The sequence below is a fragment of the Anomaloglossus baeobatrachus genome, chromosome 5 (genome assembly GCF_048569485.1).
Source record: "Anomaloglossus baeobatrachus isolate aAnoBae1 chromosome 5, aAnoBae1.hap1, whole genome shotgun sequence".
Taxonomy (NCBI): Eukaryota; Metazoa; Chordata; class Amphibia; order Anura; family Aromobatidae; genus Anomaloglossus; species Anomaloglossus baeobatrachus.
Window position 1 is genome coordinate 575,309,911 of NC_134357.1, and position 26,287 is coordinate 575,336,197.

The 26,287-nt window shown below is 46.9% G+C and overlaps 1 protein-coding gene across 1 annotated transcript in view; it reads left to right on the top strand.

Moving 5' to 3' along the window:
- Nucleotides 1-26,287, top strand: part of LOC142313091 (uncharacterized) — a 340,618-nt gene that overhangs the window by 117,220 nt on the left and 197,111 nt on the right. Inside the window, 2 exon segments of the mRNA XM_075352078.1 lie at nucleotides 813-2,365; nucleotides 2,521-3,083. Coding sequence (XP_075208193.1) covers nucleotides 813-2,365; nucleotides 2,521-3,083 — 2,116 coding nt within the window.

The following is a 26,287-nucleotide window of genomic DNA, read 5'->3' on the forward strand; positions in this document are numbered from 1 at the left end:
ATCATTGTCTTTTGTGGGCTTTGCCCTTGCTGCTTAGGCAGCACCTGGTTTGCAGGTCTTGCCCCTGCCTTGCTGCTCTGGCAGTATTCTGTTTAGCAGGCTGTGTTCCTGTCCCAGGTGAGCTCCTAGAGTCTCTGTCGGACTCACCTATTACTGAAGCACACGTGCGTGGGCACCTCTGTGCTACCCTCGTGCCATATTCCTGTGACTCCCGCTGGCACACGTGCGTAGGCACCTCTGTGCGTCCCCGTGCAACAAGTACACCGAACGAGGAGCCCCGAGCCATACAACCCTCACGGGTTAGGGCAGACCGGTGTACATAGATCGTCTGTGACATTCCAGACGATCACTAGTAGCAACCCGCTCACTCTTTCCTGACCATAGCAGCGGTCCCTTACACCGCACAGTGGACCTTGACCAGCGGAAGCTGTCCATTTCCCATCTTGGCACGCTTCCCCGGGTCCCCCTCGTAACAAATATGTCTGCTGCGTTCCAAACGACGAACGGTACTTTGAAACTGAACATCGTGTCAACAATCAACGATTTTCGCTATTTTTAATATCGTTCGGAGTCGTACATAGGTGTCACACGCAACGACGGCATTAATGACGACGGAAGTGCGTCACGAAAACAGTGACCCCGACGACATATCATCAAATAAATCGTAGCGTGTAAAGCCTTTAGATCTCGATATTGGACTACAGATTCAGAATAATTTTTTCCCTAATTTAATTTCTGATGTTATGGTTTAAAAAAAACAAATGTACTTTCAAGATATCATTAAAAATGAATAACTTTGTGTTTATTTTTAGCAGATGACTGTATTGGGAGTTCAGATGGATCTCTAATATCTTCAGAATTTATCCCACATGATACATATGAAGAGCATGCTGATGTCCCAGATATAAATCCAGTCCTTAATCGGAAAGCTCTATCATCTGAGTTTTTCAAACAAGCCCAAAATTCCCATTTATCACAGAATTGTAAGCAGAATAAAAGTTACAGAAGGGATGTGGAATATGAAACGGATGAAACGGTTCCTACAAGGGAGAAGCCATTTTCATGTTTAAAATGTGGGAAACGTTTTACCAGGAAATCATATCTTGTTGACCATCAAAAATATCACACTGGGAAGAAGCCATTTTCATGTCAAGAATGTGGGAAATGTTTTATTCAGAAATCATATCTTTTTAAACACCAAAGATCTCACACAGGGGAGAAGCCATTTTTAAGCCCAGAATGTGAAAAATGTTTTATTCCAAGAATAACCCTTGCTAACGATCAAAAAATTAACTCTAGGAAGAACCCATTTTCATGCTCAGAGTGTGGGAAATGTTTTATTCAGAAATCACACCTTGTTAGACATCAGAAAATTCACACAGTGGAGAAGCCATTTTCATGTTCAGAGTGTGGGAAATGTTTTATTTGGAAATCAAAACTTGTTGAGCATCAAAGATCTCACACAAGAGAGAAGCCATTTTCATGTTCAGAGTGTGGGAAATGTTTTATTCGGAAATCAGAACTTGTTGAGCATAAAAAATTTCACACAGGAGAGAAGCCATTTTCATGTTCAGAATGTGGAAAATGTTTTATTCGGAAATCAGACTTTGTTAGACATCAGAAAATTCACACAGGGGAGAAGCCATTTTCATGTTCAGAGTGCGGGAAATGTTTTATTCGGAAATCAAAACTTGTTGAGCATCAAAGATCTCACACAGGAGAGAAGCCATTTTCATGTTCAGAGTGTGGGAAATGTTTTATTCGAAAATCAGATCTTGTTGGGCATCAAAGATGTCACACAGGAGAGAAGCCATTTTCATGTTCAGAGTGTGGGAAATGTTTTCTTCAGAAAATAAACCTTGTTACACATCAGAAAATTCACACAGGGGAGAAGCCATTTTCATGTTCAGAGTGTGGGAAATGTTTTATTCGGAAATCAGAACTTGTTGAGCATCAAAAATTTCACACAGGAGAGAAGCCATTTTCATGTTCAGAATGTGGAAAATGTTTTATTCGGAAATCAGACTTTGTTAAACATCAGAAAATTCACACAGGGGAGAAGCCATTTTCATGTTCAGAGTGCGGGAAATGTTTTATTTGGAAATCAAAACTTGTTGAGCATCAAAGATCTCACACAGGAGAGAAGCCATTTTCATGTCCAGAGTGTGGGAAATGTTTTATCCGGAAATCAGATCTTGTTGGGCATCAAAGATGTCACACAGGGGAGAAGCCATTTTCATGTTCAGAGTGTGGGAAATGTTTTATTCAGAAAACAAACCTCGTTACACATCAGAAAATTCACACAAGGGAGAAGCAATTTTCATGTTCAGAATGTGGGAAATGTTTTATTCGGAAATCAGAACTTGTTAGACATCATAAAATTCACACAAGGGAGAAGCCATTTTCATGTTAAGAATGTGGGAAATGGTTTATTGAGAAATCAGTTCTTGTTGTGCATCAACGATCTCACACGGGGAGAAGCCATTTTCATGTTTAGAATGTGGGAAATGTTTTATTCAGAAATCAGATCTTGTTGTACATCAAAGATCTCACACAGGGGAGAAGCCATTTTGATGTTCAAAATGTGGGCAATGTTTTACTAGTAAATCAAAGTTTGCTAGACATCATAAAATTCACACAGGTGAGAATCCATTTTCATGTTCAGAGTGTGGGAAATGTTTTATTCGGAAATCAAAACTTGTTGAGCATCAAATATCTCACACAGGAGAGAAGACATTTTCATGTTCAGAATGTGGGAAATGTTTTATTCAGAAATCACTCTTTGTTAGACATCAGAAAATTCACACGGGGAGAAGCCATTTTCATGTTCAGAATGTGGGAAATGTTTTATTCGGAAATCAGATCTTGTTGGGCATCAAAGATGTCACACAGGGGAGAAGCCATTTTCATGTTCAGAATGTGGGAAATGTTTTTTTCGGAAAGCACATTTTGTTAGGCATCAAAGATCTCACACAAGGGAGAAACCATTTTCATGTTCAGAATCTGGGCAATGTTTTACTAGTAAATCAGGTCTTGTTAAACATAAGAAGAAGCCGCACATTGAAGGGAACCTTTTTCATGTTGTGAATAATTGAAATGTTTAACTGGTAAATCAAGTCTTGCCGACCATCAGAAAACCAACAGAGCGGAGCAGCCATTCATGCTTTCAGAATTTGCCAAATATTTTTAAGACTAATCAGATCCTGTTGTCCGATCAGTCACACAGGAGAAGCCATCATGATGCAAAACTATAATTCAAAGGGTTTTATAAAAAAAATTGGCTACAATTGCTCAAGTAAGAATTTGTGAGGAAAAGAACCATTTTATTTCTTTTTAAACTTATTGTATTTTTTGGACCATAAGACACACCTAGGTTTTGAAGGAGGAATATAGGGAAAAGGATTGACACAAAACATGTGGTCATGATACACTGTTATGGGGGGGATCTGCTGCTGACACTGTTACTGGGATAAAATCCCCCAATTCTGTACTGATGTCACCCATCCTGGGCCCCTTCCAGGTACTGTTGATGTGTCTCCCATCCTTGTGTATACTTTATATCCATCCTGGTATATATGGTTCTTGTCCTATTATATATTTCCCCATTCTTGTAAATATAGCCCTCATCTTGGGCCCATTTTGGTATATATTTCCCCACAGTCATATGAAAAAGTGTGGGCACCCCTATTAATGTTAACCTTTTTTCTTTATAACAATTTGGGTTTTTGCAACAGCTATTTCAGTTTCATATATCTAATAACTGATGGACTGAGTAATATTTCTGGATTGAAATGAGATTTATTGTACTAACAGAAAATGTGCAATCCGCATTTAAACAAAATTTGACCGGTGCAAAAGTATGGGCACCTCAACATAAAAGTGACATTAATATTTTGTAGATCCTCCTTTTGCAAAAATAACAGCCTCTAGTCGCTTCCTGTAGCTTTTAATGAGTTCCTGGATCCTGGATGAAGGTATATTTGACCATTCCTGTTTACAAAACAATTCCAGTTCAGTTAAGTTGGATGGTCGCCGCGCATGGACAGCACGCTTCAAATCATACCACAGATTTTCAATGATATTCAGGTCTGGGGACTGGGATGGCCATTCTAGAACATTTTAATTGTTACTCTGCATGAATGCCTGAGTAGATTTGGAGCGGTGTTTTGGATCATTGTCTTGCTGAAATATCCATCCCCTGCGTAACTTCAACTTCGTCACTGATTCTTGCACATTATTGTCAAGAATCTGCTGATACTGAGTTGAATCCATGCGACCCTCAACTTTAACAAGATTCCCGGTGCCGGCATTGGCCACACAGTCCCAAAGCATGATGGAACCTCCACCAAATTTTACTGTGGGTAGCAAGTGCTTTTCTTGGAATGCTGTGTTTCTTTGCCTCCATGCATAATGCCTTTTTGTGTGACCAAACAACTCAATCTTTGTTTCATCAGTCCACAGGACCTTCTTCCAAAATGTAACTGGCTTGTCCAAATGTGCTTTTGCATACCTCAGGCGACTCTTTGTGGCGTGCTTGAAGAAACGGCTTCTTTCGCATCACTCTCCCATACAGCTTCTCCTTGTGCAACGTGCGCTGTATTGTTGACTGATGCACATTGACACCATCTGCAGCAAGATGATGCTGCAGGTCTTTCGAGGTGGTCTGTGGATTATCCTTGACTGTTCTCACCATTCTATGCCTTTCTAATATTTTTCTTGGCCTGACACTTCTGGGCTTAACAAGAACTGTACCTGTGTTCTTCCATTTCCTTACTATGTTCCTCACAGTGGAAACTGACCGTTTAAATCTCTGAGACAACTTTTTGTATCCTTCCCCTGAACAACTATGTTGAATAATCTTTGTTTTCAGATCATTTGAGAGTTGTTTTGAGGAGCCCATGATGCTACTCTCCATAGGAGATTCAAATAGGAGAACAACTTGCAAGTGGCCACCTTAAATACCTTTTCTCATGATTGGATACACTTGCCTATGTAGTTCAAAGCTCAATGAGGTTACAAAACCAATTTAGTGGTTTAGTAAGTCAGTAAAAAGTAGTTAGGAGTGTTCAAATCAAGAAATTGATAAGGGTGCCCATACTTTTGCACCGGTCAATTTTTGTTTAAATGCGGATTGCACATTTTCTCTTAGTACAATAAACTTCATTTCAATCCAGAAATATTACTGAGTCCATCAGTTATTAGATATATGAAACTGAAATAGCTGTTGCAAAAACCCAAATTGTTATAAAGAAAAAAGGTTAACATTACTAGGGGTGCCCAAACTTTTTCATATGACTGTATTTAGATAATTCACTAATCTCAGGTTGCCCACTGCTTTATTTACTAAAAAGTGCAGCCCCAGATTGGAGATAGGAACTCTGAAGTATATCACATTGTATATAATTGCATTTTCAAATCTTGTTGTTTTGTTAATAAATGCTTGTAAATATATATTCTTCATGCCTAGCTTTCTCTATTGTCTAGATGTGATGATTTTGCCTCAGAACCTCTGGAGTTGGCGCAGAGCTGTAGACATTTCACACCAAAATAGTGAGGGGAGAATTGAATCACACTGCATCCTAGATATGTGGAAGTTGTTAAGACGCTCTGGTCCCAAATCATCAAAACTTTTATGTAAAAAAAATTGTCACAAAAGCTCTGAAAAGTCTCAAAAATTTGGAAAGTTGTGCCAACATTTGGCGGCTTTTGGCATTTTCACTCCAAAATTTGCAAACTTTGGGTGGGACAGGGTCGTGACAGCAAACGTTCTTTAACCCCTTGACATACTGGGTACGTCATGGTGACATGGTGCTAAACGACCCATGACATACCCAGTATGTCATGGCGAAATCGGGGTCTCGGAGCCCCGGGGAGTGAAATGTGTTTAATTAAACAGTAGATTCGGGAAGGAGGGGACCTCTGCCTGACCTCAGGAGGGGTGGTGCCTCCTCCCCGAACCTACAGAGGCTGTGATTGGCTGACGAACGCCGCTCAGCCAATTACAGTCACTGTAATGTTCCAGCCATTGAAAATGGCTGGAACATTGAAATCCAGCCCTGATCAGTGCTGCTGTAGCACTGGCCATTGGCTGGAGCTGGGTGATCGGTGCTTCACCCGCCCCCAGCTCTGATTGGAGAGACCGGTCCAGTTGTGACCGATCTCTCCAATCACCGTGGATCTGGTGCCGGTGACCTGTGTCCGTCCCTGAAAGCCGAGGAGAGCGGTCTCTGCGGGTGCCCATCGGTAAGTTGCTGCCCCCGCCCCTGTCCCCGATCGCCCTGCCAGCCCCGCCGCTGTCTCCTATCGCCCCGCCCGCCACCGCCAGCCCCGTCGCTGTCTCCGATCGCCCCGCCCGCCACCTCCAGCTCCGCCGCTGTCTCCTATCGCCCCGCCCGCCCCGCCGCTGTGTCTCCGATCGCCCCGCCCGCCAGCGCCAGCCCTGCCGCTGTCTCCGATCGCCCCGCCCGCCAGCCCCAGACCTGCCGCTGTCTCCGATCGCCCCGCCAGCCCCGCCGCTGTCGCCGATCGCCCCACCCGCCACCGCCAGCCCCGCCGCGGCTCCGATCGCCACCGCCAGCTCCGCCGCTCTCTCCGATCGCCCCGCCCGCCACCGCCAGCCCCGTCGCTGTCTCCGATCGCCCCGCCCGCCACCGCCAGCTCCGCCGCTGTCTCCTATCGCCCCGCCGCTGTGTCTCCGATCGCCCCGCCCGCCAGCGCCAGCCCTGCCGCTGTCTCCGATCGCCCCGCCCGCCAGCCCCAGACCTGCCGCTGTCTCCGATCGCCCCGCCAGCCCCGCCGCGGCTCCGATCGCCACCGCCAGCCCCGCCGCTGTCGCCGATCGCCCCACCCGCCACCGCCAGCCCCGCCGCGGCTCCGATCGCCACCGCCAGCTCCGCCGCTCTCTCCGATCGCCCCGCCGCTGCTCCCGATCCACCGCTGTCCCTGATCGCCCCGCCCGCCACTGTCCCCGCCGCCACGTTCGCCACTGTCCCCGCCGCCACTGTCCCCGCCGCCACACCCACCTTTTTCAGCCGCTGCTGCCCCCGAATCGGCCCCCACTGTTCCTGATCGGCCGCCGCCGCCTCCTTCATCGGCTGCCCCTTCTCCATCGCCACTACACCTCCTCCCCCTCCATGTGCTGCAAGCCACCCTTCCCCCACATGTGCTGCAAGACACCCTCCCCCCTCGATGTTCTGGGGGCCCCCCTCCCCTCGGGGCCCCCCCTCCTCCATGTGCCATCTCTCTCTCCCATCAGACTCTGCCCCCCTCCCCGATCTGCTGCCTGCTCTCTCCCATCCTCTTCATCTACTGCCCCCTCTCACACTCCTCAATCTGTTGCCTCCTTCATCTGCTGCCTCTTCTGTCTGCTGTGATCCTGCTGCCTAGATCCATCCTGTAAGGTAGGTATCCCCATCTCACCTCCCTCCCCCCATCCTCTGCCGCTCCTCCATCCGCTGCGCCATTTCCCATCATCCATCCGCTGCACCCTTTCCCATCCTCTGCCGCTCCTCCATCCGCTGCGCCCTTTCCCATCTTCCGTCCGCTGCGCCCTTTCCCATCCTCTGCCGCTCCTCCATCCGCTGCACCCTTTCCCATCTTCCATCCGCTGCGCCCTTTCTCATCTGCCGCCCCGTCCTCTCGCATCGCATTATCCAGCGCAGTTGCTCACTTCCAGACTGGAGTGGATGATGCGATGCGAGACTCGTGCATTGCTCTCACGTTTGGCACTGGTCTTTTTTTATTCATTTTTTTTTTACTGCTGTCTGTATTTTTTATTTCGCCAAACTAATTTTTTTGTATGGGGGGGGTCTAGTTTCCAAAATGGGATCACATGTGGGGGAGCTCTATTGTTTAGGCACCTCAGGGGGTCTCCAAATGCAACATGGCGTCTGCTAATAATTCCAATCAATTTTACTGTGAAATGGCGCTCCTTCTCTTCTGAGCCCCGCCGTACGCCCAAACAATTGATTTCCACCACATATGAGGTACCTGTGTACTCAGGAGAAATTGCACAATACATTTTATGGTGCATTTTTTCCTTATACCCTTGTGAAAAAAAAGCTACCTGTTTGAAAAAACAATTTTGTGGTAAAAAAAAGAATAAAAATTTTTCACGGCTGAACATTACAAACATTTGTGAAGCCTCCAGGGGTTCAAAGTGCTCACTAAACAGCTAGATAAATTCCATGAGGGGTCTAGTTTCCAAAATGGGGTCAATTGTGGGGGAGCTCCATTATTTAGGCACTTCAGGGGGGGTCTCCAAACCCAACATGGCGTCCGCTAATAATTCCAACCAATTTTGCTGTGAAATGGCGCTCCTTGCCTTCCGAGTCCTGCTGTGTGCCCAAACATTTGATTTCCACCACATATGAGGTATCTGCGTACTCAGGAGAAAATGCACAATACATTTTATGGTGCATTTTTTCCTGATACCCATGTGATAAAAAAAGCTACCTGGTTGAAGCAACAGTTTTGTGGTAAACAAAATTTTTTTTCTTTTCACGGCTCAACGTTATAAACTTCTGTGAAGCCCCCAGGGGTTCAAAGTGCACATTAAACATCTAGAAAAAATATTTGAGGGCTCTAGTTTCCAAAATGGGGTCACTTATGGGGGAGCTCCATTGTTTAGGCACCTCAGGGAGTCTTCAAACCCAACATGGCGTCCGCTAATGAGTGCAGCTAATTTTGCACTCAAAAATTCAAATAGCGCTCCTTGCCTTCCGAGTCCTGCCGCGTGCCCAAACATTTGATTTCCACCACATATGGGGTATCTGCGTACTCAGGAGAAAATGCACAATACATTTTATGGTGCATTTTTTCCTGATACCCTTGTGATAAAAAAAAGCTACCTGGTTGAAGCAACAGTTTTGTGGTAAAAAAAAAATTTTTTCTTTTCACGGCTCAACGTTATAAACTTCTGTGAAGCCCTCAGGGGTTCAAAGTGCACATCAAACATCTAGAAAAAATATTTGAGGTCTCTAGTTTCCAAAATGGGGTCACTTATGGGGGAGCTCCATTGTTTAGGCACCTCAGGGAGTCTTCAAACCCGACATGGCGTCCGCTAATGAGCGCAGCTAATTTTGCACTCAAAAATTCAAATGGCGCTCCTTGCCTTCCGAGTCCTGCCGTGTGCCCAAACATTTGATTTCCACCACATATGAGGTATCTGCGTACTCAGGAGAAAATGCACGATACATTTTATGATGCATTTTTCCTGATACCCTTGTGAAAATACTAATTTTTATGGCTGAAGTAACATTTTTGTGTTAAAGTAAAATTTTCATTTTTTCTTCTACATTGCTTTCTTTGCTGTGAAGCAATAATAAACTTCTTGGATGTGGTTTTGAGCAGAGTAAGGGGTGCAGATTTTAGAATGGGGTCACTTTTGGGTATTTTCTTTCGCCTAGGTTTCTCAAATCACTCCAAATGTGATGTGGTACCTAAAAAATTTTTTTTTTGTAAATTTTGTTGGAAAAATGAGAAATTGCTGATGAACTTTGAACCCTTCTAACTTCCTAACGGAATTTTTTTTTTTTCCCCAAAAATTGCGCTGGTGTAAAGCAGACAAGTGGGAAATGTTATTTAGTAACTATTTTGTGTGACATATCTCTCAGATTTATGGGCATAAAATTTCAAATTTTGAAAATTGCAAAATTTTCAAAATTTTTGCCAAATTTCCGAAATTTTCACAAATAAACGCAAAACATATCGGCCTAAATTTACCACTGACATGAAGTACAATATGTCACGAAAAAACAATGTCAGAATCGCCAGGATCCGTTGAAGTGTTCCAGAGTTATAACCTGTCAAAGTGACACTGGTCAGAATTGCAAAAAATGGCCGGGTCTTTAAGGTGAAAACAGGCTGGGGGCTGAAGGGGTTAATTCATGACAAGCTGTGGCATTTCCCTGTGCCAGGAATCTCACTCCAGTCCCTGAAGGAAGTAATATTTTTAGCATGGCACAAGGAGGCACATGCCACTCGTCAAACGCTCCAGTTTCATGAAGAGGCATACTTAATGAATTAATCTCTTAATGAATGAATCACTTAAAATGAAACACTTAATGAATCAGGAGTGGCTCCTGCATAAATTGGGCCCTTTATGTTATAATAATGATACCTTTTAATAAGACTAATTGTTGTAATAGAAAAAGGAAACGATTTTTTATGTCTGATACCCAAGTGGTTATTTTTTTAATGAGGCTACCGACAAATAGAGATGAGTAGACCCGTTGAAGTTCGGGTTCGGCTTTTTCAGTCAGACTTTAGATAAAGTTCAATTCCGGAATCGGACTTGTCCTAAACCCCATTGGAAGTCACTGATTGGGCAGCTCGTGTCTCTGCCCACATGCATCCAGTCATAAACAGATCATTGCCGGGGGAGGAAGGGCAGGCTTTTTCTTGTACATAATACATTCTATAACGATGTTTTTACCTCCCCGTGAAATCCATTCAAACACTGCAAGCGGCTCGCACTGGGCCGAGCACTGAGTGTACCCGAGCACATCGATGCTAGATCGAGTGGTTAGGATACATAAAGCACCCGAACTCTAAAAATGATTTTTTTGATAAAGTCTGTATTTGGTACAAACCTCGAACTTTATTATTTAGGTTCCCTCATCTCTGCCCACAAACCTTTATTACAGTTTAGATTATGGGTGTAGAAGAGACAAGAACTGAAATGGGTCTATCTCTTTGTGAAAAGCAAGTAACATTTATGATACCTATACTGGGATTTTGTGAAATTTATGGGATTCTGTCGATAAGTGTTTACCCCTTAATTAAAAATCAGAATACTATAAAGACAGTGTCACATTCGGTAGGGGGAAAGGGAAACCCTGTGTGTAGCAAAGGGGAAGATGGTGACCTCTGACCAAGCCTACCGCTGGACCCTGGGTTCCCTCACTGCCTTAGATAGGTTTCACATCTATGCGCTGAGGCGGATACCTGACCTTAGGCTGACCATGATCTGGGCCCTAGGTAGGGAGCGGATGGGATGATCTCTTCGTCAACCCCACTAGGCACTAAAGGACACACTGGGATAACAAACAAGGGGAAACAATATACAACTTATCTCTAGATGACTCAGTAAGAAGTTCGGTAAAGAGCAACAACGATACTACTGGTGTGTGCAAGCTGCCTGCTTGCATCCAGAGCTTGTGAAAGAACTGAATATCACCAGCCCAAGTCCAGGGAAAATGAGAGTATTTAAACCCATTGGGAAATAAAGATTATTAGCAGCTGAAGTAAAGAGGAGCTCGCCTGGGTTCTAAAGTAAAAAGGATGAAAAACCAGCAGAGGAGATGCCAGTGCACTGAATACTAACAGCTGAAATAATAGAAAGTCAGGGAGTATTTTGCGCACCCAAATGCTGTGATCTTCTATTGTCGGACACCACAGGACTGTCTGTTATACGTGACACTTTTTCTATTATATCAATGCAGTTCATAAAACCTCAATTCATATTTTCTATAACGGGAAACAAAGGATTTGAATTTATCTGATATTTTTCTGTTTAACTGGTGCTCTTCTCTCTACCGGTCATAAATCTGTCCTTTTCTGTATTCTTGTGCATTCAAGTTGAGATTGGCCTCACATCTGCTAGAGCATTCTCTTTAGTTACTTGTTTCCAAAGGAGGGGGTCAGCTTCATAGGGGTCTTGTTGAGTCTTTATGGATTTTATAATTTCTATACAACACAGGACTACATATTAATACATCTTTTTCCAAAATTGAGCTTTTAACCCCTTGAAAGCCAGAGTCATTTTTGGGACACTTTCCTGGACTTGGTGCTTAAAGAGTTTAATAAAATCAGAAATATTACTGTCATGATTCTCATATGACTTTGCTTGTGGAGATCCATTGTATGTGTTTGGTTTCCTGCTGTCTGCATTCTCCAGGGTTAGGTCCAATGGGAGGAGCCTATTCTGTCATGCCTCGTTCCGGAGGTCATGCTGCCTTATCTTGGAACTGTTTTCCTTGGTACACCACCAGTGAATAGTTCCTGCTCTGCAGTGTGTGTTTCTGGTTCTTGTGAGTCTCTTCTGATGCTGCTATCTACCTAGTACTCGTTTCCCTGACCTCTGTCCTTCCTGTCTTGTCTTAGGTCTCTGTCCCCCTAACCCGTTCTCTGCTTTGTTATCCCTTCTCCACTCCCTCTATACTTACATGTACTCTCGCTTTAAGACCCAGGCTTGCTATCTGACTACAGCTCTGCTCCCCTCCGGCCCCTGACGATACCTCCTGTCTTTCCGACCCTCGGCTCTCACGTGACTCCAGCTCCACTTATCTCTCTGTACCTACGTGACTTCTCGGTACTGAATTACGGTGTGATCGACCATTCTATTCCATCCTTCTGCGGATGCTAGTGACCTCTAGTGGGCTTCAAATATAAAGAATAAATTAATCCTGCACCACCAGGGTTTACCTTCACAGTTTAGTGGCTGAAGGAAAGCTGCTCCAGTCCTTGTAAAATAACGAGCCAGGAAGAGCACACTCAGATGAGAAATAAAATGTCCGAAGGATTATCCACAGAAGAAGAAAAGCAGTCCAAGGTCCATAAAAATGGATTTATTAATACAAAAAGATGTACATAAAAGAAAGCAGTGGCGGAGCTGTGTGCAAGCTCTTCCTGGGAGTAGGTAGCATCTTGGCCTATCTATAACCGTCTTCGCTTTGAGCAGTTTGTGGCTTTCTGGATCTCGCTATGTTCAGGGCCTACTTTGATTTAGGATAAATTGCAGCCTGGATTTTCCTTTCCACAGAGAGTTTCTTTCTCCTTACCAGACACCGTCACTAGAGGATAGAAGTGACTGGAAGTAGCCCCACCGCCTCCAGCATTCATACTCCTCTCCCCCCAATACTCAGTCCTCACCTCCTGAGTCCTCAGACACAGACATCTTTCTCTATTTTTCCTGTCAGAAAAGGACCCGGAAATGTCCTCACTGCTGCGTCACTTCCTTTTACCATATAAGGCAAAGGTAGTTTTGAGAACGGCCAGCAGAGGTCAGTGTAGATGCTACAACTCTCAGAGCAAGGCTTCAGAAGGCACAGATAATGCGCAACATTATAGAGAAACACACGGCCCATCAGGGGACATTCTAATAGTGTCTACTCTGGTCACTGCACACTCACAACCCCAGTCACTACATGTCATACACACACGGCTCCACTCAGTACACATCATACACACATGGCTTTGCTCCATACACACACCTCGTAAACACACGGCTCCACATCGTCCACACACAGCCCAACTCTGCACACCTCGCATACACGGCTCTGCTCCATACATGTCATACACACACAGTTCCGCTCCGTACACCTCGTACACACACGGCTCCACTTTGTACAAACACGGCTCAGCTCCATACACCTCGCACACACATGGCTCCGCTCCGTACACCTCATACACAGACGGCTCTGCTCCGTACACCTTGTACACATGTGGCTCTGCTCCGTACACCTCGTACACACGCGGCTCCGCTCACCTCGTACACACGCGGCTCCGCTCCGTACACCTCGTACACACACGGCTCCGCTCCGTACACCTCGTACACACGCGGCTCCGCTCCGTACACCTCGTACACACACGGCCCTGCTCCGTACACCTCGTACACACACGGCTCCGCTCCGTACACCTCGTACACACACGGCTCCGCTCCGTACACCTCGTACACACACGGCTCCGCTCCGTACACCTCGTACACACACTGCTCCGCTCCGTACACCTCGTACACACACGGCTCCGCTCCGTACACCTCGTACACACTCGGCTCCGCTCCGTACACCTCGTACACACGTGTCTCAGCTCCGTACACCTCGTACACACACGGCTCTGCTCCATACACATTGTACACACAGGGCTCCGCTCCGTACACCTCGTACACACGCGGCTCTGATCCGTACACCTCGTACACACACGGCTCCGCTCCGTACACCTCGTACACACACGGCTCTGCTCCGTACACGTCGTACACGCACGGCTCTGCTCCGTACACCTCGTACACACATGGCTCTGCTACATCCACACTGTAAACCGCTCCTGACCCCACACATAAACTTCACCTCATCCAGCACCATGACAACCAGCACAGCAGAGCCCTGCATACACTGAGGAGCTGACCATGTGACCCTGACTCCTCCCCTCCATGTGACATCATCACAGGTCCTGTAAGCACAGAGCAGTAGTGATGGGAAATCTAGTTCATTTTGGTGATTAGTTCACTGAAAAGATTAGTTCAAAAGATTAGCTCATCTAGTTCAGTATTTCTCTCCTGTGAGGAGGTGACAGGAAATGCATCATGTGACCTGTGAACTAAATGAACTATATGAACTGCTGAACTGAATGTTCTACTGAGAATGAATCAGGACGGTCTAGTTCAGTCTGATGCATCTCACTGAGCCCAGCAGCGCCCCCTGTGGTAGTGTAGAGTACTGACCCATAATGAATGTGTATGAGGGAGCCCAGCAGCACCCCCTGTGGTAGTGTAGAGTACTGACCCATAATGAATGTGTATGAGGGAGCCCAGCAGCGCCCCCTGTGGTAGTGTAGAGTACTGACCCATAATGAATGTGTATGAGGGAGCCCAGCAGCGCCCCCTGTGGTAGTGTAGAGTACTGACTCATAATGAATGTGTATGAGGGAGCCCAGCAGCGCCCCCTGTGGTAGTGTAGAGTACTGACCCATAATGAATGTGTATGAGGGAGCCCAGCAGCGCCCCCTGTGATAGTGTAGAGTACTGACCCATAATGAATGTGTATGAGGGAGCCCAGCAGCGCCCCCTGTGGTAGTGTAGAGTACTGGCTCATAATGAATGTGTATGACGGAGCCCAGCAGTGCCCCCTGTGGTAGTGTAGAGTACTGACTCATAATGAATGTGTATGAGGGAGCCCAGCAGCGCCCCCTGTGGTAGTGTAGAGTACTGACCCATAATGAATGTGTATGAGGGAGCCCAGCAGCGCCCCCTGTGGTAGTGTAGAGTACTGACTCATAATGAATGTGTATGAGGGAGCCCAGCAGCGCCCCCTGTGGTAGTGTAGAGTACTGACCCATAATGAATGTGTATGAGGGAGCCCAGCAGCGCCCCCTGTGGTAGTGTAGAGTACTGACTCATAATGAATGTGTATGAGGGAGCCCAGCAGCGCCCCCTGTGGTAGTGTAGAGTACTGACCCATAATGAATGTGTATGAGGGAGCCCAGCAGCACCCCCTGTGGTAGTGTAGAGTACTGACCCATAATGAATGTGTATGAGGGAGCCCAGCAGCGCCCCCTGTGGTAGTGTAGAGTACTGACCCATAATGAATGTGTATGAGGGAGCCCAGCAGCGCCCCCTGTGGTAGTGTAGAGTACTGACTCATAATGAATGTGTATGAGGGAGCCCAGCAGCGCCCCCTGTGGTAGTGTAGAGTACTGACCCATAATGAATGTGTATGAGGGAGCCCAGCAGCGCCCCCTGTGATAGTGTAGAGTACTGACCCATAATGAATGTGTATGAGGGAGCCCAGCAGCGCCCCCTGTGGTAGTGTAGAGTACTGGCTCATAATGAATGTGTATGACGGAGCCCAGCAGTGCCCCCTGTGGTAGTGTAGAGTACTGACTCATAATGAATGTGTATGAGGGAGCCCAGCAGCGCCCCCTGTGGTAGTGTAGAGTACTGACCCATAATGAATGTGTATGAGGGAGCCCAGCAGCGCCCCCTGTGGTAGTGTAGAGTACTGACTCATAATGAATGTGTATGAGGGAGCCCAGCAGCGCCCCCTGTGGTAGTGTAGAGTACTGACCCATAATGAATGTGTATGAGGGAGCCCAGCAGCGCCCCCTGTGGTAGTGTAGAGTACTGACTCATAATGAATGTGTATGAGGGAGCCCAGCAGCGCCCCCTGTGGTAGTGTAGAGTACTGACCCATAATGAATGTGTATGAGGGAGCCCAGCAGCGCCCCCTGTGGTAGTGTAGAGTACTGACTCATAATGAATGTGTATGAGGGAGCCCAGCAGCGCCCCCTGTGGTAGTGTAGAGTACTGACCCATAATGAATGTGTATGAGGGAGCCCAGCAGCGCCCCCTGTGGTAGTGTAGAGTACTGACCCATAATGAATGTGTATGAGGGAGCCCAGCAGCGCCCCCTGTGGTAGTGTAGAGTACTGACTCATAATGAATGTGTATGAGGGAGCCCAGCAGCGCCCCCTGTGGTAGTGTAGAGCACTGACTCATAATGAATGTGTATGAGGGAGCCCAGCAGCGCCCCCTGTGGTAGTGTAGAGTACTGACTCATAATGAATGTGTATGAGGGAGCCCAGCAGCGCCCCCTGTGGTAGTGTAGAGTACTGACTCATAATGAATGTGTATGAGGGAGCCCAGCAGCGCCCCCTGTGGTAGTGTAGAGTACTGACTCATAATGAATGTGTATGAGGGAGCTGAGGAGCAGTTCAGCATTCACCATTTTGAGAACAGAACAGGAGCCAGTGGTAAAGATTTTAGCAAGACTGATCTTCTAGACTACAGGAGGCCGATCCTATACAGGAGGCTGATCCTCTACAGGAGGCTGATCCTATCACACAGACAGGTGAAGGGCACGAACCACACACACAAACTGTCTCTCATACACACATATGAGCTGTGTCTGTCTACTGTGCAATTTCAGTTTTTATTAATATTATTATTACTATTCTATTTGTATTTGATGTGTGGTCTAGTGTTACTACCTTCTTTTCCAGCATCAGGAGCTATAAAGAGCCAGTGTGAGAGCAGGAGCCTCCTGGAGCTGTAGAGGATCACTCTCTGTCTCCTCACACTCGCTGTTTAGTTCAGTATTTCTCTGGAGGAGCTGACAGGAAATGCATCTTGTGACCTGTGAACTAAATGAACTATATGAGCTGCTGAACTAAATGTTCTACTGAGAATGAATCAGGACAGCCTAGTTCAATCTGATGCATCTCACTGAGCCCAGCAGCGCCCCCTGTGGTAGTGTAGAGTACTGACTCTTAATGAATGTGTATGAGGGAGCCCAGCAGCGCCCCCTGTGGTAGTGTAGAGTACTGACTCATAATGAATGTGTATGAGGGAGCCCAGCAGCGCCCCCTGTGGTAGTGTAGAGTACTGACTCATAATGAATGTGTATGAGGGAGCCCAGCAGCGCCCCCTGTGGTAGTGTAGATTACTGACCCATAATGAATGTGTATGAGGGAGCCCAGCAGCGCCCCCTGTGGTAGTGTAGAGTACTGACTCATAATGAATGTGTATGAGGGAGCCCAGCAGCGCCCCCTGTGGTAGTGTAGAGCACTGACTCATAATGAATGTGTATGAGGGAGCCCAGCAGCGCCCCCTGTGGTAGTGTAGAGTACTGACTCATAATGAATGTGTATGAGGGAGCCCAGCAGCGCCCCCTGTGGTAGTGTAGAGTACTGACTCATAATGAATGTGTATGAGGGAGCCCAGCAGCGCCCCCTGTGGTAGTGTAGAGTACTGACTCATAATGAATGTGTATGAGGGAGCTGAGGAGCAGTTCAGCATTCACCATTTTGAGAACAGAACAGGAGCCAGTGGTAAAGATTTTAGCAAGACTGATCTTCTAGACTACAGGAGGCCGATCCTATACAGGAGGCTGATCCTCTACAGGAGGCTGATCCTCTACAGGAGGCTGATCCTATCACACAGACAGGTGAAGGGCATGAACCACACACACAAACTGTCTCTCATACACACATATGAGCTGTGTCTGTCTACTGTGCAATTTCAGTTTTTATTAATATTATTATTACTATTCTATTTGTATTTGATGTGTGGTCTAGTGTTACTACCTTCTTTTCCAGCATCAGGAGCTATAAAGAGCCAGTGTGAGAGCAGGAGCCTCCTGGAGCTGTAGAGGATCACTCTCTGTCTCCTCACACTCGCTGTTTAGTTCAGTATTTCTCTGGAGGAGCTGACAGGAAATGCATCTTGTGACCTGTGAACTAAATGAACTATATGAGCTGCTGAACTAAATGTTCTACTGAGAATGAATCAGGACAGCCTAGTTCAATCTGATGCATCTCACTGAGCCCAGCAGCGCCCCCTGTGGTAGTGTAGAGTACTGACTCATAATGAATGTGTATGAGGGAGCCCAGCAGCGCCCCCTGTGGTAGTGTAGAGTACTGACTCATAATGAATGTGTATGAGGGAGCCCAGCAGCGCCCCCTGTGGTAGTGTAGAGTACTGACTCATAATGAATGTGTATGAGGGAGCCCAGCAGCGCCCCCTGTGGTAGTGTAGAGTACTGACCCATAATGAATGTGTATGAGGGAGCCCAGCAGCGCCCCCTGTGGTAGTGTAGAGTACTGACTCATAATGAATGTGTATGAGGGAGCTGAGGAGCAGTTCAGCATTCACCATTTTGAGAACAGAACAGGAGCCAGTGGTAAAGATTTTAGCAAGACTGATCTTCTAGGCTACAGGAGGCTGATCCTATACAGGAGGCTGATCCTCTACAGGAGGCCGATCCTCTACAGGAGGCTGATCCTCTACAGGAGGCTGATCATATCACACAGACAGGTGAGGGGCATGAACCACACACAGAAAAACTGTCTCTCATACACACATATGAGCTGTGTCTGTCTACTGTGCAATTTCAGTTTTTATTAATATTATTATTACTATTGTATTTGTATTTGATGTGTGGTTTAGTGTTACTACCTTCTTTTCCAGCATCAGGAGCTATAAAGAGCCAGTGTGAGAGCAGGAGCCTCCTGGAGCTGTAGAGGATCACTCTGTCTTCTCACACTGCTGTTTACTTCATAATGAACTAATCTCTGTCAGGATGGTGACTACATGAACTAGTTCACTTTGAAGATTAGTTCATTTTGAACTACTCACTCCTGAACTACCCATCACTACAGAGCAGCCATATATCTAGTGTGCGGCTCTGCAGGTGGAGGTAGGTGCAGGGTATTATATATCTAGTGTGCGGCTCTGCAGGTGGAGGTAGGTGCAGGGTATTATATATCTAGTGTGCGGCTCTGCAGGTGAAGGTAGGTGCAGGGTATTATATATCTAGTGTGCGGCTCTGCAGGTGGAGGTAGGTGCAGGGTATTATATATCTAGTGTGCGGCTCTGCAGGAGGAGGTAGGTGCAGGGTATTATATATCTAGTGTGCGGCTCTGCAGGTGGAGGTAGGTGCAGGGTATTATATATCTAGTGTGCGGCTCTGCAGGTGGAGGTAGGTGCAGGGTATTATATATCTAGTGTGCGGCTCTGCAGGTGGAGGTAGGTGCAGGGTATTATATATCTAGTGTGCGGCTCTGCAGGTGGAGGTAGGTGCAGGGTATTATATATCTAGTGTGCGGCTCTGCAGGTGGAGGTAGGTGCAGGGTAATCTATATCTAGTGTGCGGCTCTGCAGGTGGAGGTAGGTGCAGGGTATTATGTATCTAGTGTGCGGCTCTGCAGGTGGAGGTAGGTGCAGGGTATTATGTATCTAGTGTGCGGCTCTGCAGGTGGAGGTAGGTGCAGGGTATTATGTATCTAGTGTGCGGCTCTGCAGGTGGAGGTAGGTGCAGGGTATTATATATCTAGTGTGCGGCTCTGCAGGTGGAGGTAGGTGCAGGGTATTATATATCTAGTGTGCGGCTCTGCAGGTGGAGGTAGGTGCAGGGTATTATATATCTAGTGTGCGGCTCTGCAGGTGGAGGTAGGTGCAGGGTATTATATATCTAGTGTGCGGCTCTGCAGGTGGAGGTAGGTGCAGGGTATTATATATCTAGTGTGCGGCTCTGCAGGTGGAGGTAGGTGCAGGGTATTATATATCTAGTGTGCGGCTCTGCAGGTGGAGGTAGGTGCAGGGTATTATATATCTAGTGTGCGGCTCTGCAGGTGGAGGTAGGTGCAAGGTATTATATATCTAGTGTGCGGCTCTGCAGGTGGAGGTAGGTGCAGGGTATTATATATCTAGTGTGCGGCTCTGCAGGTGGAGGTAGGTGCAGGGTATTATATATCTAGTGTGCGGCTCTGCAGGTGGAGGTAGGTGCAGGGTATTATATATCTAGTGTGCGGCTCTGCAGGTGGAGGTAGGTGCAGGGTATTATATATCTAGTGTGCGGCTCTGCAGGTGGAGGTAGGTGCAGGGTATTATATATCTAGTGTGCGGCTCTGCAGGTGGAGGTAGGTGCAGGGTATTATATATCTAGTGTGCGGCTCTGCAGGTGGAGGTAGGTGCAGGGTATTATATATCTAGTGTGCGGCTCTGCAGGTGGAGGTAGGTGCAGGTTATTATATATCTAGTGTGCGGCTCTGCAGGTGGAGGTAGGTGCAGGGTATTATATATCTAGTGTGCGGCTCTGCAGGTGGAGGTAGGTGCAGGGTATTATATATCTAGTGTGCGGCTCTGCAGGTGGAGGTAGGTGCAGGGTATTATATATCTAGTGTGCGGCTCTGCAGGTGGAGGTAGGTGCAGGGTATTATATATCTAGTGTGCGGCTCTGCAGGTGGAGGTAGGTGCAGGGTATTATATATCTAGTGTGCGGCTCTGCAGGTGGAGGTAGGTGCAGGGTATAATATATCTAGTGTGCGTCTCTGCAGGAGGAGGTAGGTGCAGGGTATTATATATCTAGTGTGCGGCTCTGCAGGTGGAGGTAGGTGCAGGGTATTATATATCTAGTGTGCGGCTCTGCAGGTGGAGGTAGGTGCAGGGTATTATATATCTAGTGTGCTGCTCTGCAGGTGGAGGTAGGTGCAGGGTATTATATATCTAGTGTGCGGCTCTGCAGGTGGAGGTAGGTGCAGGGTATTATATATCTAGTGTGCGGCTCTGCAGGTGGAGGTAGGTGCAGGGTATTATATATCTAGTGTGCGGCTCTGCAGGTGGAGGTAGGTGCAGGGTATTATATATCTAGTGTGCGGCTCTGCAGGTGGAGGTAGGTGCGGGGTATTATATATCTAGTGTGCGGCTCTGCAGGTGGAGGTAGGTGCGGGGTATTATATATCTAGTGTGCGGCTCTGCAGGTGGAGGTAGGTGCGGGGTATTATATATCTAGTGTGCGGCTCTGCAGGTGGAGGTAGGTGCGGGGTATTATATATCTAGTGTGCGGCTCTGCAGGTGGAGGTAGGTGCGGGGTATTATATATCTAGTGTGCGGCTCTGCAGGTGGAGGTAGGTGCGGGGTATTATATATCTAGTGTGCGGCTCTGCAGGTGGAGGTAGGTGCGGGGTATTATATATCTAGTGTGCGGCTCTGCAGGTGGAGGTAGGTGCAGGGTATTATATATCTAGTGTGCGGCTCTGCAGGTGGAGGTAGGTGCAGGGTATTATATATCTAGTGTGCGGCTCTGCAGGTGGAGGTAGGTGCAGGGTATTATCTATCTAGTGTGCGGCTCTGCAGGTGGAGGTAGGTGCAGGGTATTATCTATCTAGTGTGCGGCTCTGCAGGTGGAGGTAGGTGCAGGGTATTATATATCTAGTGTGCGGCTCTGCAGGTGGAGGTAGGTGCAGGGTATTATATATCTGGTGTGCGGCTCTGCAGGTGGAGGTAGGTGCAGGGTATTATATATCTGGTGTGCGGCTCTGCAGGTGGAGGTAGGTGCAGGGTATTATATATCTGGTGTGCGGCTCTGCAGGTGGAGGTAGGTGCAGGGTATTGTATATCTAGTGTGCGGCTCTGCAGGTGGAGGTAGGTGCAGGGTATTGTATATCTAGTGTGCGGCTCTGCAGGTGGAGGTAGGTGCAGGGTATTGTATATCTAGTGTGCGGCTCTGCAGGTGGAGGTAGGTGCAGGGTATTGTATATCTAGTGTGCGGCTCTGCAGGTGGAGGTAGGTGCAGGGTATTGTATATCTAGTGTGCGGCTCTGCAGGTGGAGGTAGGTGCAGGGTATTATATATCTAGTGTGCGGCTCTGCAGGTGGAGGTAGGTGCAGGGTATTATATATCTAGTGTGCGGCTCTGCAGGTGGAGGTAGGTACAGGGTATTATATCTAGTGTGCGGCTCTGCAGGTGGAGGTAGGTGCAGGGTATTATATATCTAGTGTGCGGCTCTGCAGGTGGAGGTAGGTGCAGGGTATTATATATCTAGTGTGCGGCTCTGCAGGTGGAGGTAGGTGCAGGGTATTATATATCTAGTGTGCGGCTCTGCAGGTGGAGGTAGGTGCAGGGTATTATATATCTAGTGTGCGGCTCTGCAGGTGGAGGTAGGTGCAGGGTATTATATATCTAGTGCGCGGCTCTGCAGGTGGAGGTAGGTGCAGGGTATTATATATCTAGTGCGCGGCTCTGCAGGTGGAGGTAGGTGCAGGGTATTATATATCTAGTGCGCGGCTCTGCAGGTGGAGGTAGGTGCAGGGTATTATATATCTAGTGTGCGGCTCTGCAGGTGGAGGTAGGTGCAGGGTATTATATATCTAGTGCGCGGCTCTGCAGGTGGAGGTAGGTGCAGGGTATTATATATCTAGTGCGCGGCTCTGCAGGTGGAGGTAGGTGCAGGGTATTATATATCTAGTGTGCGGCTCTGCAGGTGGAGGTAGGTGCAGGGTATTATATATCTAGTGTGCGGCTCTGCAGGTGGAGGTAGGTGCAGGTTATTATATATCTAGTGTGCGGCTCTGCAGGTGGAGGTAGGTGCAGGGTATTATATATCTAGTGTGCGGCTCTGCAGGTGGAGGTAGGTGCAGGGTATTATATATCTAGTGTGCGGCTCTGCAGGTGGAGGTAGGTGCAGGGTATTATATATCTAGTGTGCGGCTCTGCAGGTGGAGGTAGGTGCAGGGTATTATATATCTAGTGTGCGGCTCTGCAGGAGGAGGTAGGTGCAGGGTATTATATATCTAGTGTGCGGCTCTGCAGGTGGAGGTAGGTGCAGGGTATTATATATCTAGTGTGCGGCTCTGCAGGTGGAGGTAGGTGCAGGGTATTATATATCTAGTGTGCGGCTCTGCAGGAGGAGGTAGGTGCAGGGTATTATATATCTAGTGTGCGGCTCTGCAGGTGGAGGTAGGTGCAGGGTATTATATATCTAGTGTGCGGCTCTGCAGGTGGAGGTAGGTGCAGGGTATTATATATCTAGTGTGCGGCTCTGCAGGTGGAGGTAGGTGCAGGGTATTATATATCTAGTGTGCGGCTCTGCAGGTGGAGGTAGGTGCAGGTTATTATATATCTAGTGTGCGGCTCTGCAGGTGGAGGTAGGTGCAGGGTATTATATATCTAGTGTGCGGCTCTGCAGGTGGAGGTAGGTGCAGGGTATTATATATCTAGTGTGCGGCTCTGCAGGTGGAGGTAGGTGCAGGGTATTATATATCTAGTGTGCGGCTCTGCAGGTGGAGGTAGGTGCAGGGTATTATATATCTAGTGTGCGGCTCTGCAGGAGGAGGTAGGTGCAGGGTATTATATATCTAGTGTGCGGCTCTGCAGGTGGAGGTAGGTGCAGGGTATTATATATCTAGTGTGCGGCTCTGCAGGAGGAGGTAGGTGCAGGGTATTATATATCTAGTGTGCGGCTCTGCAGGAGGAGGTAGGTGCAGGGTATTATATATCTAGTGTGCGGCTCTGCAGGTGGAGGTAGGTGCAGGGTATTATATATCTAGTGTGCGGCTCTGCAGGTGGAGGTAGGTGCAGGGTATTATATATCTAGTGTGCGGCTCTGCAGGTGGAGGTAGGTGCAGGGTATTATATATCTAGTGTGCGGCTCTGCAGGTGGAGGTAGGTGCAGGGTATTATATATCTAGTGTGCGGCTCTGCAGGTGGAGGTAGGTGCAGGGTATTATATATCTAGTGTGCGGCTCTGCAGGTGGAGGTAGGTGCAGGGTATTATATATCTAGTGTGCGGCTCTGCAGGTGGAGGTAGGTGCAGGGTATTATATATCTAGTGTGCGGCTCTGCAGGTGGAGGTAGGTGCAGGGTATTATATATCTAGTGTGCGGCTCTGCAGGTGGAGGTAGGTGCAGGGTATTATATATCTGTGTGCGGCTCTGCAGGTGGAGGTAGGTGCAGGGTATTATATATCTAGTGTGCGGCTCTGCAGGTGGAGGTAGGTGCAGGGTATTATATATCTAGTGTGCGGCTCTGCAGGTGGAGGTAGGTGCAGGGGCTCTGTTATTTTCTCTCCTTCATTTTCCTGTCGTCGTCTTTATTGTTTCTTCACTTTCATGACGAGGCTGAAGTCGGTTTCTTATTCGGGTTTTTATGAGCGGCTGCTGATAAGTCTTTGGCTTTACCCAGAAAGAAACAAGCTAGGATGATGAAACCTTCCATTTATTCTACATACTCTCCACTGATGTCACTTCTTACATCAGTATTCCAAGTTCTGTAAGCCTAGCAAAAAGAAGGATTTCGGTTGTGCCTCAAGCCAGGCATCCGTAGCAGCCATAGCATCAGAAATGGTGTGAGATTTGGTGCCTTGAGGTGTTTCTTCAGGTTTGGAAACAGATGATAGTCGGAGAGAGCTAGATCTGGTGAATAATGTGGGTGGTCACCAGCTGGAAGCCCGGCTCTGCCAGTTTTGCCGTGGTCGCTTGTGCAGTGTGAGCAGAGGCGTTGTCTTGCAGGAATAAGATTTCTTTAGGCTATGTGTCCACGGTGCGTTTTTTCATGCTTTTCTGCAGCGTTTTCAACTGCACCTTTTTAGTGCTCAAATGGCTGCGTTTTGATTTCCCAGCAAAGTCTATGGGAAATAGGGTTTTCCTGTGCCCACCATGCAGTTCAAAATGCTGCATTTAATTTGCATATTTTGTGGCAAAAACCATGCGTTTTAAAAAGCAGCATGTCAATTGTTTTTGCCATTTGAGGTGCGTTTAGATAACATAGAAGTCAATGAGAAGCAGGGAGTAACCTAGAAACATCAAAATTCCAGTGTTTTACCTGCTTTTTAGGTGCAGAAAACATGCGTTTTGGACTACTAAAAGCGCATGCTTTTTGCATATCAAAATAATGATTTCATATGTCCCTTTACACACACACATAGTCCGACAATTTATGTAAAGAAAATTATCATTTTATTGCTATATTTCCGTTTTTTATTAAATAACCGCTATAATTCTATTAAATCTTGCTATTTTCTTTTTTTTATACAAATATTTGTGTCCCTTTTTTTTTTCTCTTTTTTTCATTTTGTTTGACTGTTGTAACTTTATTTATCATTGTCTTGATGTTCAAAACGCATGTGTCAAAGTGCATTTGAAAAAGCATCTAAAAAGCGCTAAAAACGCACCAAATACGCGGCAAATACGCATGCGTTTTCACCACTAAAGTTCTGCAAAAGGCAACTTTGGCTAATTCAATTAAGGACAAAACGTGCATTTAGAACTGCAAGTAGGGAAAAGCAACGTGGACACATAGCCTTAGACAGCTTGCTGCGCCTTTTGGCCTTCAGAGCTGCCTTCAATTGGTCTAAAAGTTCAGTGTAATACCTTGCATTGATGGTGGAATCCTTTTGAAGGTAGTCCACTAGCAGCACGCCCTCCTTATCCCAGAACACAGACGCCATCACCTTAGTGGCTGATTTTTGCACACTTCTTTGGATGAGGAGACCCACTGTGCCGCCACTCTTTTGACTGCTCCTTGCTTTCAGGGTCATACAAATAAATCCAGGTCTCATCCATAGTGACCAGTCGATCCAGGAGGTTCTTATCAGTCCGGAAACGCTGAAAAATGGACCGAGACGTTTTCACTCGCATGCTTCTCTGATCTGTTGTCAGACATTTGGGGATCCACTTTGCAGATCGCTTCCTCGTGTCCAAATGTTCATGGATAATGACACCAACACATTCACGGGAAATCCCCATTATGTCTGCTATTGCGTTAGCTGAAATTAGTGGATTCTTCGGTATGCGGTTGTGCACAGCATCGACGATCGCCGCCGCAACAACAACTACTCTCGGTCGTCCAGGACGTTCCTCATCATTGGTGCTGAAGTGGCCCATTTTAAATTTGGCAAACCAGTTCTCAACTTGGGAATATGAAGGGCATTGATCCCCCAATGTCTGCGACATATCACCATGGACGTGGACTTTCCTTGCAGAAATAAGAATTTTATCCCTGCTCTGCTCTCAGTTGCTGTGAATATCGCATTAGACTCCGCCATTTTGTTTTCCCGCGTGTGTAGAACACTGTTGCCATAAGCAACAAACACAAAATTTTGAAAACACATATTAGGCTTTCATGTGATGTAACATTTGTTACCATAGAAACAAAAAAAAATCACAAAGCCAAAGACTTATCAGTAGCCCCTCATAGTTTTTTTTTACAGGTTTTTATCAACAAAGTGACGTGAACTTTACAAAACACCAGTTACTTGTGTAAATCTGGGTGATTTGCCTATTTAGCCTTTTTGGT